This window comes from Varanus komodoensis, unplaced genomic scaffold, assembly GCF_004798865.1.
Source record: "Varanus komodoensis strain SLA01 unplaced genomic scaffold, ASM479886v1 scaffold1, whole genome shotgun sequence".
In the NCBI taxonomy this organism is placed as follows: Eukaryota; Metazoa; Chordata; class Lepidosauria; order Squamata; family Varanidae; genus Varanus; species Varanus komodoensis.
This window is the reverse complement of record NW_025335268.1, coordinates 75,018,826-75,033,903: the sequence shown is the minus strand read 5'-3', so window position 1 is coordinate 75,033,903 and position 15,078 is coordinate 75,018,826. Positions and strand designations below refer to the sequence as shown.

General features: G+C 62.7%; 1 protein-coding gene across 1 annotated transcript in view; it reads left to right on the top strand.

Moving 5' to 3' along the window:
* The first annotated feature begins 4,941 nt into the window (after nt 1-4,941).
* LOC123023104 (thymidine phosphorylase) overlaps nt 4,942-15,078 on the top strand; it is an 11,557-nt gene continuing 1,420 nt past the window's right edge. Inside the window, exons 1-9 of the mRNA XM_044429502.1 lie at nt 4,942-5,006; nt 6,368-6,523; nt 7,506-7,708; nt 8,435-8,533; nt 9,379-9,508; nt 11,110-11,228; nt 11,700-11,862; nt 13,035-13,265; nt 14,922-15,062. Coding sequence (XP_044285437.1) covers nt 5,006; nt 6,368-6,523; nt 7,506-7,708; nt 8,435-8,533; nt 9,379-9,508; nt 11,110-11,228; nt 11,700-11,862; nt 13,035-13,265; nt 14,922-15,062 — 1,243 coding nt within the window. The 5' untranslated portion in view covers nt 4,942-5,005. The remainder of the gene's footprint in view (nt 5,007-6,367; nt 6,524-7,505; nt 7,709-8,434; nt 8,534-9,378; nt 9,509-11,109; nt 11,229-11,699; nt 11,863-13,034; nt 13,266-14,921; nt 15,063-15,078) is intronic.

Sequence of the window (15,078 nt, the reverse complement as noted above, 5' to 3'; positions counted from 1 at the left end):
TGGGAAGGATGGTCCTGACAGACCAGTAAGAATACCAAGAGAACTGAAGGAAAAGTTTGAGCTATGAAGACGTCAGGGGGAGAATATAATAAACAAGGGAGGAGAACATAAAGTTAGTTCCTTATTTGCTCATTGTTTGTCTGCTTTGGATTTTGCCACTCCCCAGAAGAGAAAATGAAAACTGCTTGTGGCTTTTGGTTTTTTGAAACGCAGAGTAGAAAGGAAGTCCTCACTTTTTACAAAGCTGTATCTCATGCTGGACTCTCTCTCTCTGTCCAAGTTCATTTTATCTTTTATAAGAAAAAGCATTGGCTTAATTTCCTCTCACCCGTAGAGCCTAGTTTCACAAATGAGTCCTCCGTGCATTGAGGAAGATAGGTGTGCGTGTTCCACTTCTCTCATAAGAATATTTGAGCTGTGATTTTGGGTGGGCAGGTGCAGGATGGGACCAAGAGCCTCTACAACCACCCGGACTAACGTTTGAGCCAAAGAAAGCGGTATTGAAGAGATAGGGGTGGCGGGTCATTTTAAACAACTTCCCGGGGAGTTGCTGCCGTCCGTGTATTTATCCTTGGTTGCTTTGGCATTCTCTAAGATTTCCCAGTCTAACCTTTGCCTGGGGAAGTATTCAAAATAGGCTCCGCTTGGCCCTTTATTGTGAGTAACTTAAAACGTGCATTAATCGCCGTTCTTGGGACCGCAGTGTTTGCTATTATATGTGGTCCAGTCAACTGACTGACCGACTGGTAATTTCCTAGCGTGTTTCATAGAGCCCTTTTCCCTATATTAATACATTCTCCTGTTTCTATGTTCAAGGTAGTTGCAGTTAACAAAATAGCAGGAGGGTTGCTCATTCTTTTATATGCCAGTGGGGTTTTTTCGTTCACCTGATGGTGCCCTGTACTTGTTCCTTTGCTTGAAACCTGGATATTATATTTCAGTCATTTTAAATGCAATTGGTTCTTGGTTTTAGAGCGTATCTATATTTTTCATAAATCTCTACAAACGTTAACCCTTGCTGGTTGGCGCAATATAGCGTTTCACTGGCGTGGTTGCGGCTGCTCGCGCGCTCCGGGGTCGCGGGACGTCGCGCGCCTTGCGCCGAGGGTTCCTCCCTCCCGAAGCGGGGCGCGTCCCCGCGTCCTTCCCGGACTTTAGCGCCCGCCTGCGCCTCCGGGGCCTTCCCGGTCCTCCCTGCCCCGCGGCAGGCGGGCACGGCAGGACCGGAGCCGCGCCGTAGCACGGGACGGGCGGAGTTCAAGAGGCCTCGACCGCGGTGCACGTGCGCAATCACGTCTCGCGTGTCGGTCGGTGCTGGCGGCACGGGGTGGGTGGCCCTTGGGCGCCCCGTTCAGGAGGGGCTGGGCGGGAGGGGCGCCGGGGGCGCGCAGGGCGGGATGCGCCGCCGCCCCCGCGTGTCGCGTCCTGGGAAACTCGCCCTTGCGCTCCGTGCCAGGTGCGGCGGGGCAGCCTCTGCTGGAGGAAGAGCCGGCGCCGCCGAAGCGGGAAGCCGGCCGGGGCGGGGGCGCTTTGGATGCGCACGGCTGCCCTGCTCTTAGGCACGAGGCGGGCAGGAAGGGCAGCCCGAAGGGTGCCGAGACCCTCCGGCAGCCAAACACGGGAGGCTGGCGGGAGGCTCCCCCGCCGCCTGCTCTTCCCTTTCAGTTTCGGTTTCCCGCCCCGCCCCGCCCCGAGGCTGGGACAAGCCTTGGTGATTCCTGGAAAAGGGTTGGAAAGGACCTGGAAGATGTCTGCCCGGCTCGCCCTTTGCGCCGAGTCGCAGGGCTGTTTTTCCTTCTCTTTCTTGCGCCAAAGGATGAAGAGAGCCCGAGAGGAGCAGGAGCCCGGGCGGCTGAGTCAGGCTGGCGCCCTGTTCCCCCGGTGTGCGCAGCTCAGCAAGAGGCCCTTGCGGGGCTCTGGGCGGCGGTTTCCCTCCCTCCTCCTCGAAGCGTCCAGCGGGGGCACATTTGCCTTTTGGCTGCGACCTGAACCAGCACTAAGGCCAAGCTGAGGAATTTCCCGTCATCACCGAAGTAGCTCACTCACCCAGACCCAGAATGCGGGGAGAGCCCCCCCTCCCCGGGTGAAGAGTTCGCAGCTGCAGGCAGAGGGGAACTTCCGAGCCTGCTGCGGTGGCTCTCAAGGGTGGGTTTTTGGCACCGTGCACCTTTCTCTCTCTCTGAAAAGCCGCGTTGCGAAACGGCCTCCCAGAAGCCTTCCTGCGTGCCAGCAAGACGTCCTGCAGAAGTCAGGGCCCTGCCTCAGCGGCTTCGGCGAGTGCCGTGCCCCACTGTAACACCCCCCTCCCTGGTGCTTGACTTCGCTGGCACCGCACTGAGCCAGCCCTTCCATCTGGGATACAGGTTGAAAACTAATTTGGGGGACAAAGCTCCACTGGAACTTCGTAGGGCTTCTCCACACAAGGAACCTACTTGGTGCCAACGGTCCTTCACTCACAGGGTCCTTTCCACCATGTTACTGTCCTCCAGGGCTTCTCCCATGTTTTCTAGATGTTTATTTTATTTTATTTTATTTTATTTTATTTTATTGAGTGAGGAAAACCCGGTGTACCATTTTAAATCGTGACAACCTGGCACACAAGGCTGGTGGGAAGGCCCACTGACGGTGTCTCAGCTGCACCACGTGGCACCTTATGGCTGAGGAACAGGATAGACTGGAAGGCAGAGAAATGCAGAGCTCAGAAGAGGCCTCTTCTCGGGACCGAGTGGCACAGGAGGCCTGTTCGCAGCAGCGGGATGAACCCTTGCAGAGAAGCCCCAAGCTGCAGCAGAAGCGGTTTCCTTGTTTGGAGGACGCTCCTGTTCCGTACATCCCCAGCATCCTTTTTCTTGTGGAAGGAACAGTGCTCCAGTCCCTTAATTGCTGGAGTTCAGGCCGAGTTGCCCGCTGGCCGGAACTTTCCGGAGCCCGTCATGCAAGTCTGTAGACTCTACATGGAGGAGGAGTGTGGGGGTCTCTGCCTCCCTCCCCTTCCTGGCCCCCGCACCCCCCGCATGGGTTGGCCTGGGGCATGGGATTGGCCGGCACAGGGTGGGTCCCCGCAGACCGAGCCCACCTGGAAGTGTGGCTGCCCCCCGGCAAGGCTGGCTGGCTGGCTGCAGGGCTGGCGCACGTCGGTGGGCGGACCGAGTCACGGGGAGCCGCGGGCCAGACGGTGGGGCGAGCCTTTGTCACCACGGGGCTCAGCAGCGCTGAGCAGTGCCCAGCAACTCCGGCTCGTGCTCGGGACGCGCGTGGGCCAGCTTCCAGTCTCCTCAATAGCAGCCGTGAGACATGACGACGGGGTTCCGCCAGGAAAGACCCCTTTCGCCTCGAAGCTCAGCAGCTTTGGCTCTTTTGAAAGCTGACCCAGGATCCCTGGCGAGTGGCTCGTGTGGTCCCCTGCACAAGCAAAGCCCATGTACAGGCATTTTTGTAACCTTCCAGTCCCATACAGAGTATTCGGTTTCCAGATGATGCTATCACAATGGCATCTTGATGTATTTCAGCATGGCATAATGTTCTAAACCGATCAGGAATACTGGTAACCATAGTATGGAAAATATTACTGATTGCTCGGATTCCCTGGAGCAGGCTCTGTGTCTCCTTAAACATGCAAATGTGTCTGACTGAGGAACCATTCAGGAAACTGAGTTGACAACTGCTCTGGCTCTGCTGAGCTAAATGATTCAATGGGCAAATGGACACCTTTGTCTCTACAGCTGATGGGAGCACTGGTATTTCCCCACGGTCGAGTTAGGCTAGGGCGGCTTCACCGGGATGCTCGGAATGATTGACGGCAAAAGGAGAAGGGGGCGGCAGAGGATGAGGGGGCTGGATGGGGTCACTGGGGCAGTTGGCGTGAGCTTAAGGGGACTCTGGGGGATGGTGGAGGACAGGGGGGCCTGGAGGAGTGTTGTCCATGGGGTCGCGATGGGTCGGACACGACTTCGCAGACTAAACAAACAAAAGAACCCAGCAGCTTCTCAGTACAGCTACGAATTCCATCTTCTTAAAGTCACAGCAATGCCAAACTGTAACCTGGCTTGGAGTTCTGCTGCTTTCTGAGAAAGGAGCTTCCGTTTGATTGTATAATACAAATAAGCAACCTTTTTCTACCAGGATTTATTCTGGATTTCCCCAGGAATGTATATCCTGCCTTTTTTGCTTCCAAGGGACTCAGGATGGCTTTCCTCATCCTGCGCCTCTTCTCGGTCCTGTCCTCACAGCCTCAACCCTGTGCAGTCGGTTCAGCTGAGAGCAGAGCGTGGTCCCTGGCCCCTACCCACCCTGAGAGCTGCTCCCTGCTGCTTGCGGACACACCCTTGGGGAGAACTGCTTCCGGCCACCAGCTGGTCTGGGACTGGTTGGAAAGACGCTTTGGCTGGAAGGAGGGAGGGGGGAATTCCCACCTGCTTGCTTTTCCAGCTGGGCTGTGAGGTTTCAACAGGTGGACTCAGCAGGTGGGGGCCCCCCAGGGAGGAGGCTCTGCCCCAGAGCACTTCCCCTCCCAGTTTCCTGTGGCTTTAGGGCAGGGAACGGAGGCCTTGCCGGGAGAAGGCGGGGACGGCATGCCAGGGGTCTTTCCAGGCCCCTCTGCTAGTTTCTTTCCATCGCACTCCCTTGGGCGGTGAGTCATTTTCCACAGCGATGAAAGCCAGGCACTTCGTCCTTAAGGAGGAGGCTGAGATGCAGATATCTGGATTTGCTGAAAAATATTGGACAGCCGGGCAGTTGCACAGCCTTTGGAAGAAGAGGGTGTTGCAAGCGTCCCAGAAATGACACCAAGCCAAGTTACAACCTTCAGCTGTTTCCTTCCTTGCGCAATTCCGCGGTGCCCCAGCAACCGAGATGTTTTGCAAGCCTTGTGGTGGAAATTCTGCTGCTATCTCTCCTCGCAGGAGCAGCGCCTGCCCGCATACGGAGGCTTGGTCTCGCCCCGTGCGCTGTTCATGCAGTGGCTGCCCAGCTGCCCCCGGGAAGCCTGCAAGGGGTGCACGACAGCAGTAAGTCCCTTTCATCCATCTGTTTCTGGTATCTGCAGCCTGCCTCTCTCCTTTCGCGTAGCTGACGCCGTCCTCCTGCTCTTTCTCTCCATTTCATCCTCACGACAGCCCTGTGGGGTACGCCGGGCCGAGAGTTTGTGACTGCATCAGCCACTGGTCGGTCTGGACAGCTCGAGCGATGGAAAGAGGTGGAGATGTGTTTGGGCTTGGGGCAAAAGCTCCCGCTTCTCTTAGCTGCTAGTCTCAAGGGCGCGTGCCTTCCAGAAACTTTTAACGAGGAACAGATCTGCTGGAAGGATGTACTACCCACTGCTATACGAGCCGCACAGTTCACGCTCCTGCTTGCTCTGATGAGAGCCCTGCCCCTCCTCCCCACTCCCGTAACAGGGTCCTGTGAGGTGCACTGCAGGCAGCAGTTCAACTGGCAGAGCTTTGCCAGCTCCCTGTGGCAGCTTTCATTCTGGGGGACGTCCGAAGGCGCTCAATGTGTCCAGAAGCGGATATGGGGCCGTGGAATTTCACTGCAGCATGAAGGGACTGGGGGCCGGACTGCCAAACCCTCCACGGAACGCCATTTCCCCGGGATGAGAACTGGGGGGGGGGGGGGCACGGAGGCTGCTGGGGCTGGCGTGCCCTGGCTGCGCAGCCTGCACTGACCCTGCAGGACCCGGCAGAAGGGGAAGCCCGGGAGGCAGCCTCCTTCCTTCCTTCCTTCCTTCCTTCCTTCCTTCCTTCCTTCCTTCTCAGGGGGCAGGCTGGGGGCCGTCTCCCACCTCCCCAGTCCAGACAGAGATCTCCACCCATAAAATGCAGCCTGCGAAGCTGAGCGAGGGGGGGAACGGCGCAGGGCAAGCGTGGAGGCGAGCAGGGGCGTGTGGCCAGGCACAGCCGGGCCTTTTTTCCTGATCCGTTCCTGCGCATTTCTGCGTGGGGCACTGCATGCCAACAGCTCTGATGGAAGGTTCAGCCTGTTGCAGGACCCGTTGCCTGGATGCACTGGAAGAGCACTCTGCTCATGCACGGAAACACTCTTGGTCCAGGCGGTTTTTCAAAGACAAGGCTCAGCTGATGTGCAAGCAACAGGGAGAGAGAGAGGGATCACGATTTTACACTCATGCTGTCTGACACTTCTGGAGGGCAAACGGGGCAGGGGGCCTGGGGAAGAGGTGGGGTTTTGAGGAGTGGGTGGGAGGCAGTGAGCCAAGTACCCCAATGCGAGTGTTCCTGAGCATGTAAGGGAGGGCAGGCGGACTCTTGAGAGAGGCCTTTGGGCGGGGAGGAGCTGAGGACGGGGCCCCCGTGCCCCCTGCTGCCACTGCTCCGCATGCCGCTGAGGTGACCCCCCCCCCTTGCCTTGGCAGTGCCTGGCCCCGTCTCCACAGCCCCCACTCCCAGCGGCAGGCTCAGCATCCCAGAAATAATCCGGAAGAAGCGGGATGGCCAGAAGCTGTGGGAGGAGGAAATCCGGTACTTCGTGCAGGCCGTGGCCAGCCGGGCCATGAAGGACGGGCAGATCGGTGAGGGGAGGCCGGCCGGGGGGGGCTGGAGGAGGCGCTCTGAGAGGAGGGGTGGCGCTCTGGCCCCATTGCCGTGGGGCGCCCCCTGAGCTCGTCTGTGGGGAAGGGTTAGCCGCAGAGCGGCAGGTTCCGTGCCCTGTGCCCAGCAAGGCGTGTGGCCCCGTGTCCTTCTGCAGCAGACCTGCCTCTGCCCGGACATGCCTGTCCGGTTCCAGTCCGGAGGTCGGGGCTCGTCCGCAGCGGGCACCTGGGCAGGCAAGCACCTGCTCCTGCCCCAGTCCGGTCATCCGGGCCGCACTTCCCAACCGGCACCGCTGAAGGGGCAGCTCCGGGCACTGCCACCTGCGGCCTCGCATTCCCTTCGCCCTCCTTGTGGGCAAAGCATCGGTGGCTCCGTCTGGGGAGCATCTTAATCCCGCCGGTGATTAAAAATGCACATGCAACTCACGGAGGGAGCCGAGCGGCAGTCCCAGCGCAGGCGCCAAGGGGTGCCCCTGCCCCAGAGCTGCCCCCTGCTTCGGCCCACTCCCTTAGAAAGCTCTGGGCTCCCCAAAGCCACAGCCCCTCCCGGCTGTTTCTCTGCCTGCTCCCGAACGGGAGGGGTGTCTTTTTCCCGAAGAGGTTCCCCGCCGAGGGTTTCGGCCTGGCACGTCCCACCATGCCACCTTCCGGACCATGCGCAGGACTCTGCACGCTCGCCCCCGAGCTCTGCCGATCACCCTTCCATGTGGGGAGGAATTTCCCCAGTGCCACACCGGGGGCTTCTCTCCGAGGTCCTGAACTTGTTTGGCACCCCTGACGTGAGCAGACAGGTTCTCCACGGAAGGCGACACCCTGCGCAGCTCAGTGCCCGCCTTGGATCCACCACGTGGGGGCCGGTGGCCACGTCCGCCGCTGGCCAGGCCTGGGCGTGTGGGGGGCGCCCCGTGCCTCCGGCCCGAGCCGCCCTGCCGCACCCCCTCGGCTGACTGCTGCCTTGTAGGAGCCCTGCTGATGGCCATCCGGCTGCGGGGCATGGAGCCCGACGAGACACTGGTGCTGACCCGGGAGATGGCCTCGTCGGGGAGGATGCTCGCGTGGCCGGAGAAGTGGCGGGGCCTTCTGGTGGACAAGCACTCCACCGGCGGGGTGGGCGACAAGGTCAGCCTGCCCCTGGTGCCGGCCCTCGCGGCCTGCGGCTGCAAGGTGAGTGAGCGGCCACCCACGGCCCCGCGGCCCCCGCACCCGCTTGCCCCCCTGCCCCGCGGGATCGTGCGCCGCCGGATGGTCCAGTTCAGGCCCGGGGGGAGCGCGCTGGCCCCACGGCAGACGGAGGCACACTCGGCGGAACCCGACCTGCCCTTTCCTCCTCGTGAGGAATCCCAGGTGGCTGGCCAGGTCTGCTCCGCTCCAGCCCTGTGCGGAAGGCTAGGCTGAGCGTTGGGGGCCGGCCCGCAGGTGCCCAGCACGTTCCGTGGCTGTGTGGGGCAGGCCCCCGGTCCCCCTGGGCTCAGCCCCACGCCCTTGCCCCCTCGCCCCGCTGGCTGGGCACAATGAGCGGGAGCTGGGGAACCTGGCGCCGTCGTTATTTGTTTTTCGGCGCCAGGCAAAGACCTTTTTATTCAAGCGTCATTTTAATTGTTAATGTTATTTTTATTTTAAAGTTTTTTGGCCAGGGCGACTTATTTTATACAGTTACGTGTATTTTATATTGCTATTTATGTATTTTAATTTATTTATTGTAAGCCACCCCGAGGCTTCGGCGAATGGGGCGGCCTAGAAATTTTCTAAATAAATAAATAAACCCGGGGGCTGGCGGGCTGGAGGGGGCTTCCGGCTTCCAAGAGCGATGCCCTGTTCTTCCTCGCCGTGCCTGGCTGAGGACTGCCCCCAGCCAGTTCTGAGGGACAGCCACCTCTTTCCTTTGGCCAGGTGCCCATGATCAGTGGCCGAGGACTGGCCCACACCGGCGGCACTCTGGACAAGCTGGAGTCCATCCCCGGCTTCACGGTCACCCAGAGCCCAGAGCAGGTGAGCGGCCTGCGCCGTGGCACGGACCAAGGGGCCCGGAGGCTCGGCCAGGCTGTGCAGCGCTTGCGGGGGGCGGGGGGGGGCAGGCCGAGCTGCTGGTGGGGGTGCCAGATCTGAACTGCGGGGATCCCCTCGCAGCCGGGCCAGCCCTCCCAGCGCCCTCCCTGCTTTGTGGGCCCCGTGGGCATGGGGGGGGGGGCTGCCCAGGGGCACCTTTGCCATCCCAGGCGGCGGGGGGGGGCAGGGCACACGGTGGGGAGAACGTGCTTGCGTTTCGGTTGGCTGATCCACCCACTTTCTTGCCTGCCCCCCCCCCCCCCCCGCCCAAAATGGGACCCAAGTAAACTGAGAGTAAAAAGTCCCACTCAAGGTTAAAGCAAAAGGGGAAGAAAACTGTTGGGAAAATGCAAGTAACTAAAAACAAAACAGCAAAATCAGCTGGAATTCCCACACCGCTCTGAGCCCTCTGCGCACGTAAGGGCCGCGGCTGCTCTCCGCTCGCTGCTTCTTGCTGGAATTTCAGCGCCTTGCTCCAGAGGAAGCCAGCCTGGACTGGGGCAGGGTGGTTGGAGATGAGCTGATGGTGCCAAGGAATAAAAAGTCCCTTCTCCCCCGTCCTTCGAGGGGCTGCCTCCAACCTGGCAGCCAGCAGACCTGCTAGACAAGAACTCCCAGAATCCTGCAGCTGGCTGGCTGGGGGATTGTGGGGATTCTTGCCTAACACTTCTGGCGGCTGCCAGGTTGGAGGAGGCGGGCTCTGCCCTGGACATGGAGGGAGGTGCTGGGGATTCTGGCCGGCCCGCAAGATCCGTGCCCGTGGATGGCGCTGGTCCCGCCCGCTGCAGATGGAGCACATCCTGGAGACCGTGGGCTGCTGCATCGTGGCACAGAGCCAAGACCTGGTCCCGGCCGACAAGATCCTGTACAGCCTCCGGGACGTCACGGCCACCGTGGACAGCTTGCCGCTCATCATAGGTAGGGCCCAGGTTGGTCGGACGGCCGCTGGGCTGAGCCCTCCGGGGTCCCTCCGGCCAGGCTGCCGGAGGGTGCCTCGCATGCTGGGTTTTCCTGGCGTGTCTCAGAAATGTTGTTGCTGTGAGTTGTGAAGTCGTGTCCGACCCATCGCAACCCCATGGACAACGCTCCTCCAGGCCCCCCTGTCCTCCACCATCCCCCAGAGTCCCCTTAAGCTCACGCCAACTGCCCCAGTGACCCCATCCAGCCCCCTCATCCTCTGCCGCCCCCTTCTCCTTTTGCCGTCAATTGCTCCCAGCATCAGGCTCTTCTCCAGGGAGTCCTTCCTTCTCATCAGGTGGCCAAAGGATTTGAGTTTCATCTTCAGGATCTGGCCTTCTAAAGAGCAGTCGGGGTTTCCAGACAAAGTTCTTATGCAGGCCTTTCCGAAGACCTCGTCTCCCCTTTGCCGCGCTCCCACGTCTTGCTGTGGGGCCTTCCGTCCTTTTTCTCACCCCAGAAGATCCACTAATGTGGGAACGGGGGCACACCTGGCAAAAAGCCGGCAGGGTGCGATGTGCAAGCACCGGGCCGGGGGCCTGGAAGGCGCGGGCCCGGGTCCCCACGCAGCCGTGCAGCACACGGGCCGGCTTGGGCTTGGGCTGGGCCCTCTCCCCCGGCTCGCCTGCCTCACGGGGTGGCTGTGATGAGGGGGAACGGAGCTGCGCAAGCCACCCCAGGCTTCTCTCAAGCCAAGGGGGCCCGGATTTTACATGCGGAGCAACAGCAACGACTTTGCCCCCAGTGCAAACCGGGCAGAGAAACGGGATCGGGTGCCGAGTCCTGTGTGGCGGCCAGCAGTCACCCCGGCGCTGCGCCACTTCTCTCCCACTGGTTCCGCAGTGGCGCACTGGGGCGCTGACTCAGGAGAGGGATAATACGGAGATGTGCTCTTGCTCTTTCCACGTGCCATTTGGAAAGGCACGCAAGCCGATTGGTCCAGCCGTCGTGCGATGAGGGAAGAGGCCCCCTCGCTGGCTAAAGGATGGAGGCTGAGCCGTTCAGGCCGTGGAAGGGGGTTACAGTGGGGTCCCCCAAGGAGAACTGTCTGGGTCTGCTTCCCTCACTCTTAATGGACTGCGTGAGCACCAGACACCCCTCGTCCAAGGGCTAAGCACGTCCCGGGAAAGGCCCCCGCACCAACTCTCTGGTGCTGCCACAGCGTCCACGAACCGGCAGTGCCGATCTCTTGCAAGGGGAGAGTTTTCGGGACGGACGACAGCCAGAGACGGAGGTCTGGCTGTCGTCTTTCAGCGCCCTCTTCCTCCTCTGTCCGGGGGCCTGGGGTTGGACCCCGGTCCTGGCAGGGTCCCCCACCTGTCTCTTCCACAGGGGAAGGCCAGCATGTCCAGCTTGCCCGTGCCCGTGCCCTGCCTGCAAGCAGAGCCAAAAGGGTTAGCCGGCGGCACCCCAGTTGAATTCCCTGGGGTTCAAGGCGGGGCGAGCTTGCCTTGGCACGGCACGGCACGGGTCCCACCGAACAGGAGGCATCCCTGCGGGGCTGCGACGGACTCCTGCCGGCTCCGGATCCTCAGGGCATCTGCCTCTCTCTCGGCTCACAGGCTCCATCCTGAGTAAAAAGGCGGCAGAGAACCTCTCGGCCCTGGTGCTGGACGTGAAGTTTGGCAGTGCCGCCCTCTACCCGACTCTGGAGAGCGCCCAGGAGCTGGCGGAGGCTCTGGTGAGCCAGCCGGGGCGGCCGCCTCTGGCTCTCATGCCTGGGGGTGCATCCTCGGCCGGATCCCCCGTGGAGGGGAGCTCCCGGTGGCGTGACCTCAGGGGCAGGACCCAGGAGGGGCCAAACCCTCCCTTGCATGGGAGCAGCGCAACCAGTGCAGGTCCCGTGATCCACCGAGTGGTTTCCATTTACCCCAGGAGAGGCAGGGTGGGGGGCCTGTCCCACAGCTGGAGTCCGGCAAGCTCCCCGCGTGGCTTGGCCCTGCCTTCCCCCATGTGGCGCCCTCCAAGTCTGCTGGGCTGCAGCTGGGGAGCCCCGGGGCTTGCGCATGCTTGCAGTTCAAGGCCAAGCCCCCTGCGGCATGAGCAGCAAGTCCCAGGCAGACCCCGCGCCCTCGGCCCCCTGCAGTGGGAGGGCTAGGCAGGCCCTGGGCAGGCGCCCTGCCTGCCGTTCTCCCGCCCCCTTCTCCCTCAGGTGTCCGTCGGGACCCAGCTGGGGATGAGCACCGCCGCCGTGCTCAGCAGGATGGACGGGCCCCTGGGGCGCCGCGTCGGCAACTCGCTGGAGGTGCTGGAATCCCTGGAGTGCCTGGACGGACGCGGCCCGGCGGATCTGCGGGAGCTGGTGACCACGCTAGGTCGGCCACTCGCAGGGCTCCTCTTGCACGGGGGGGGGGGGTGGCGCGCAAGGCTTGGACCCTTTGCTTCTTGTTGTGGAGGGTGTGAGTGTGCAGGCTGCCCAGGAAGGGGGGGGGCTGGGCCCCAGCACCCCAGCAGGCCCACAGCCAAAGCCCCTGGCCCTGCCTCTCCTCTTTCCCCTTGCAATCTGCTTGTTCGCCTGCCTCTCACTCCAGCCCCAGAGAGTGTGAGGACAGGCCTGGGTGGGTGGGGGGGCTGCTCCTAGCATGGGGGCTCTGCGGCCAAGCTGCCCCCGCATCCGGCCAAACCTTCCTTGTGCGGGCAGATTTGCGCCGGCCTCTTGCCTCCGGCACGGCTCGGACCACCGAACGCCCCCGTGGTGCCCGCAGCAGCTCCGCCTGTGTCTTCTGGGGGGGAGCCGTGTCGGGGTCCGGAGCCCCTTTAGCCAGGAGCCCGTCCTGCAGTGGCCAGCGGCGTGTTCCAGGTGGCACGCAGTGATGCAGCCGCCCCGGGGCAGTTCAGGGCAGAACCCGCTCGTGCGGAGGCAGACGTGTCCCTCAACAGTCACTGAACACGTTAAAGACCGAGCAAGTGGGAGTGCGGCAAATGGGCCTCAGAGCATTGGATGGAAGCTCACGCCCCCAGCGGGGCCCCCCCAGGCAGGTGCCGGAGACCATGGAGGGCTCCCAACCCTGTGCGCTGTCTGGTCGGCTCTCCACGTTCGCGGGGGCTAGGGGCGCAGGACCCCTGCGAAAGGGAGAACCACGGCTACCGCGAGGGACTCCCTTTGGGAACGTCCTCCCTTCCACGTGGCACTTGCGGCCTCGCTGGTGCCCTTTGTCTCCCAGAGGGCGCGGAGAGTGGAGGCATTCGTGGCAGCGCTTGCGGCTGGAGGCCCGGGCAGTGAGGCCCACGCAAGCCCCCCGACTCTCTCCAGGCGCCTCGCTGTGGGGCCAGGCCACAGCTCGCCCTCCCCTCCCAAGCCCCACTCCTCCAAACACGGCCATCCCGATGGGCTCCGAAGGCTCCTGGCCCCTCGCCACCTCCTGCCCCGTGGCCCTGGCTGGACCGCCACCCCGCCTGCGTGGCCTTCGGAACGGGCTTCTCTGGAGTGGCCCCCGGCCCGGCCCGGCCCGGCCCGGCCCGTCTCACCCGCTCTCGCTTCCCGCAGGAGGAACCCTGCTGTGGCAGCGCGGGAAGGGCGGCTCCCCGCCTGAGGGGGCCGCCCAGATCGCCCGGGCCCTGGACGACGGCTCCGCCATGCGCCTCTTCCAAGCCATGCTGCAGGCGCAGGGCGTGCGGGCCGAGGTGGCCAGCGCTCTGTGCGCGGGGACGGAGGAGCAGCGCCTGCGGGTGCTGACGCGGGCCCAGGCCCAGGAGGAGCTGGTGGCGCCACGGGACGGTAAGCAGGGGTGCACCGGGGCTGTGACGAGGGCAGGTGGGGATGTGGCCCCCGTGCATTGAGCCCTTTTTCCTATGGGGAACGTGTTACGCGGGGGGCGTGTATTTGGCCAGGGGTGGACGGGAGGGGAGGGGAGGGGAGGGGAGGGTGCACTCCATGCTGCTTGCCCGCCCACCGGATCTTGCCCTGGCACACTAAGCTGCCGCTTGCGGGACACGGAAGGGGCAGAGTTGTGGGGCCGCACCTCCACTGCAGGCACTGCTTGTGCGGTCCTGATCCACGTGATTCCAGAGTTCGCAAGCCCTCTACACAACCTCAGACTCCTCTTCCGTGCTCCTCAGGCATTTCTGTGGCTTAATTTTTCTTTTTAGAAGAATGAGAATATGGGACTGCCATTTCAATCCCAAATGATGAACTGGAGTGAGCAGTTGAGGAACTCCCGTGTGAAGGAGCTGATCTTAGTCCTTCACAGACTCCGGCGGGAGAAGCCTCGGGGAAGGGCGGCTGCAGGCCTCGCACAGGGGATCGCTCTCCATGCAGCCAGGGCTCCCATGCCGGAGCAGCCCAGCGCCCCCTCCCTGGCTCCCCTCAGGAGACACTTCCGGCAAAAGGATGCTTGGCCCCTTCGTATAGTAATTAAGGCAGAGCAAACCTCTGCTGGAAACAAGAAAGGATGTGGATCAGAAGGAAGGCCGGGCCACAAAGCAAGCGCACAGGCAGGGAGCACCGCACTGCAGGGAAGGCGTCTGGAAGGCCAAAGCTGAGGATGAGCTGAGCTTAGGGAGGGAGGCCAGAAGCAGTGAAGAACGCCTTCTTCAGATCCGTGCGTGGTAAAAGACGAGGGAAAAATGGGGGCTCAGCTACTCCGTGGGGACGGCAAAAGGTAGAAGCGCTCAGCTCCTGCTCTGGCTCAGCCTTCTCCCAAAAGATTGATGGAAAGTACGAGCTGAAGGGGCAGGACGGCAGCTCAGGGCTGCCAGGCGAACGGCCGAGGCGCGTCTGTCTCGGTGGCATGAGCTGAGCAGAAAAGCCGTCGAGGAGGGCGAGGCCGTGGCGGCCCTGCGCAGTCTGTGGGCTTCTGCGTGGCCAGTGGCAGGAAAAATCCCGGCAGAGAGGGAAGCGGAGGGGGCAAGATGCCCCCGGAGGCGGATTCTGGCCCACGCATGGCGGTTCCAGCACTTCTGGGGCCGGCTGCCCCAGCGGGAAGCCCCAGGGGGGATGTGGGCGCGAGGGGGCCCTCCTGCTCCAGAGGGTGGGGGGGCAGTCTACAGCCCGCGGTGGGGACCACGGGCAGGCGTGTCCTCCGTGAGCTTCCTGCCCCCCGTCAAGCAACCTAGCACATCTCCTGCAGCGAACTCCTCAGCCAAAGCGCCCCCTTCTCTCTCCTGGAATCGGAAGCGCTTCCCATCTGCACTGTGCCAAGGGAGAGGCTGGTGTGGGGGGGCTGCCTTCTCCTAGATCCAGGAGGGTCCCTCCTGCCCCTCTGAGAGGGGCGGTGCCCCCTCCTTCCACCAGCGGCAGGGGTCTCGAGGCAGCCCCACTGCACCCCCACCCCCCTGCAATCTCGGCCCCGTGGGGCACCCCCCTTCCTGCCCCGGCCGGCTTGGCGGCGGCTGCGGCATTCCACCGAGGGTCCCGCGCCTTCCTCCCCCGCAGGGACCGTCCGGCAGATCCATGCCCTGCCCCTGGCGCAGGTGCTGCACGGCCTGGGGGCCGGCCGCAGCCTGGAGGGACAAGCCATCAACCACCGTGTGGGTGCGGAGCTGCTGGTCTCCGTGGGGGAGCGGGTGAAGAAAGGTGAGAGCCTGCAACG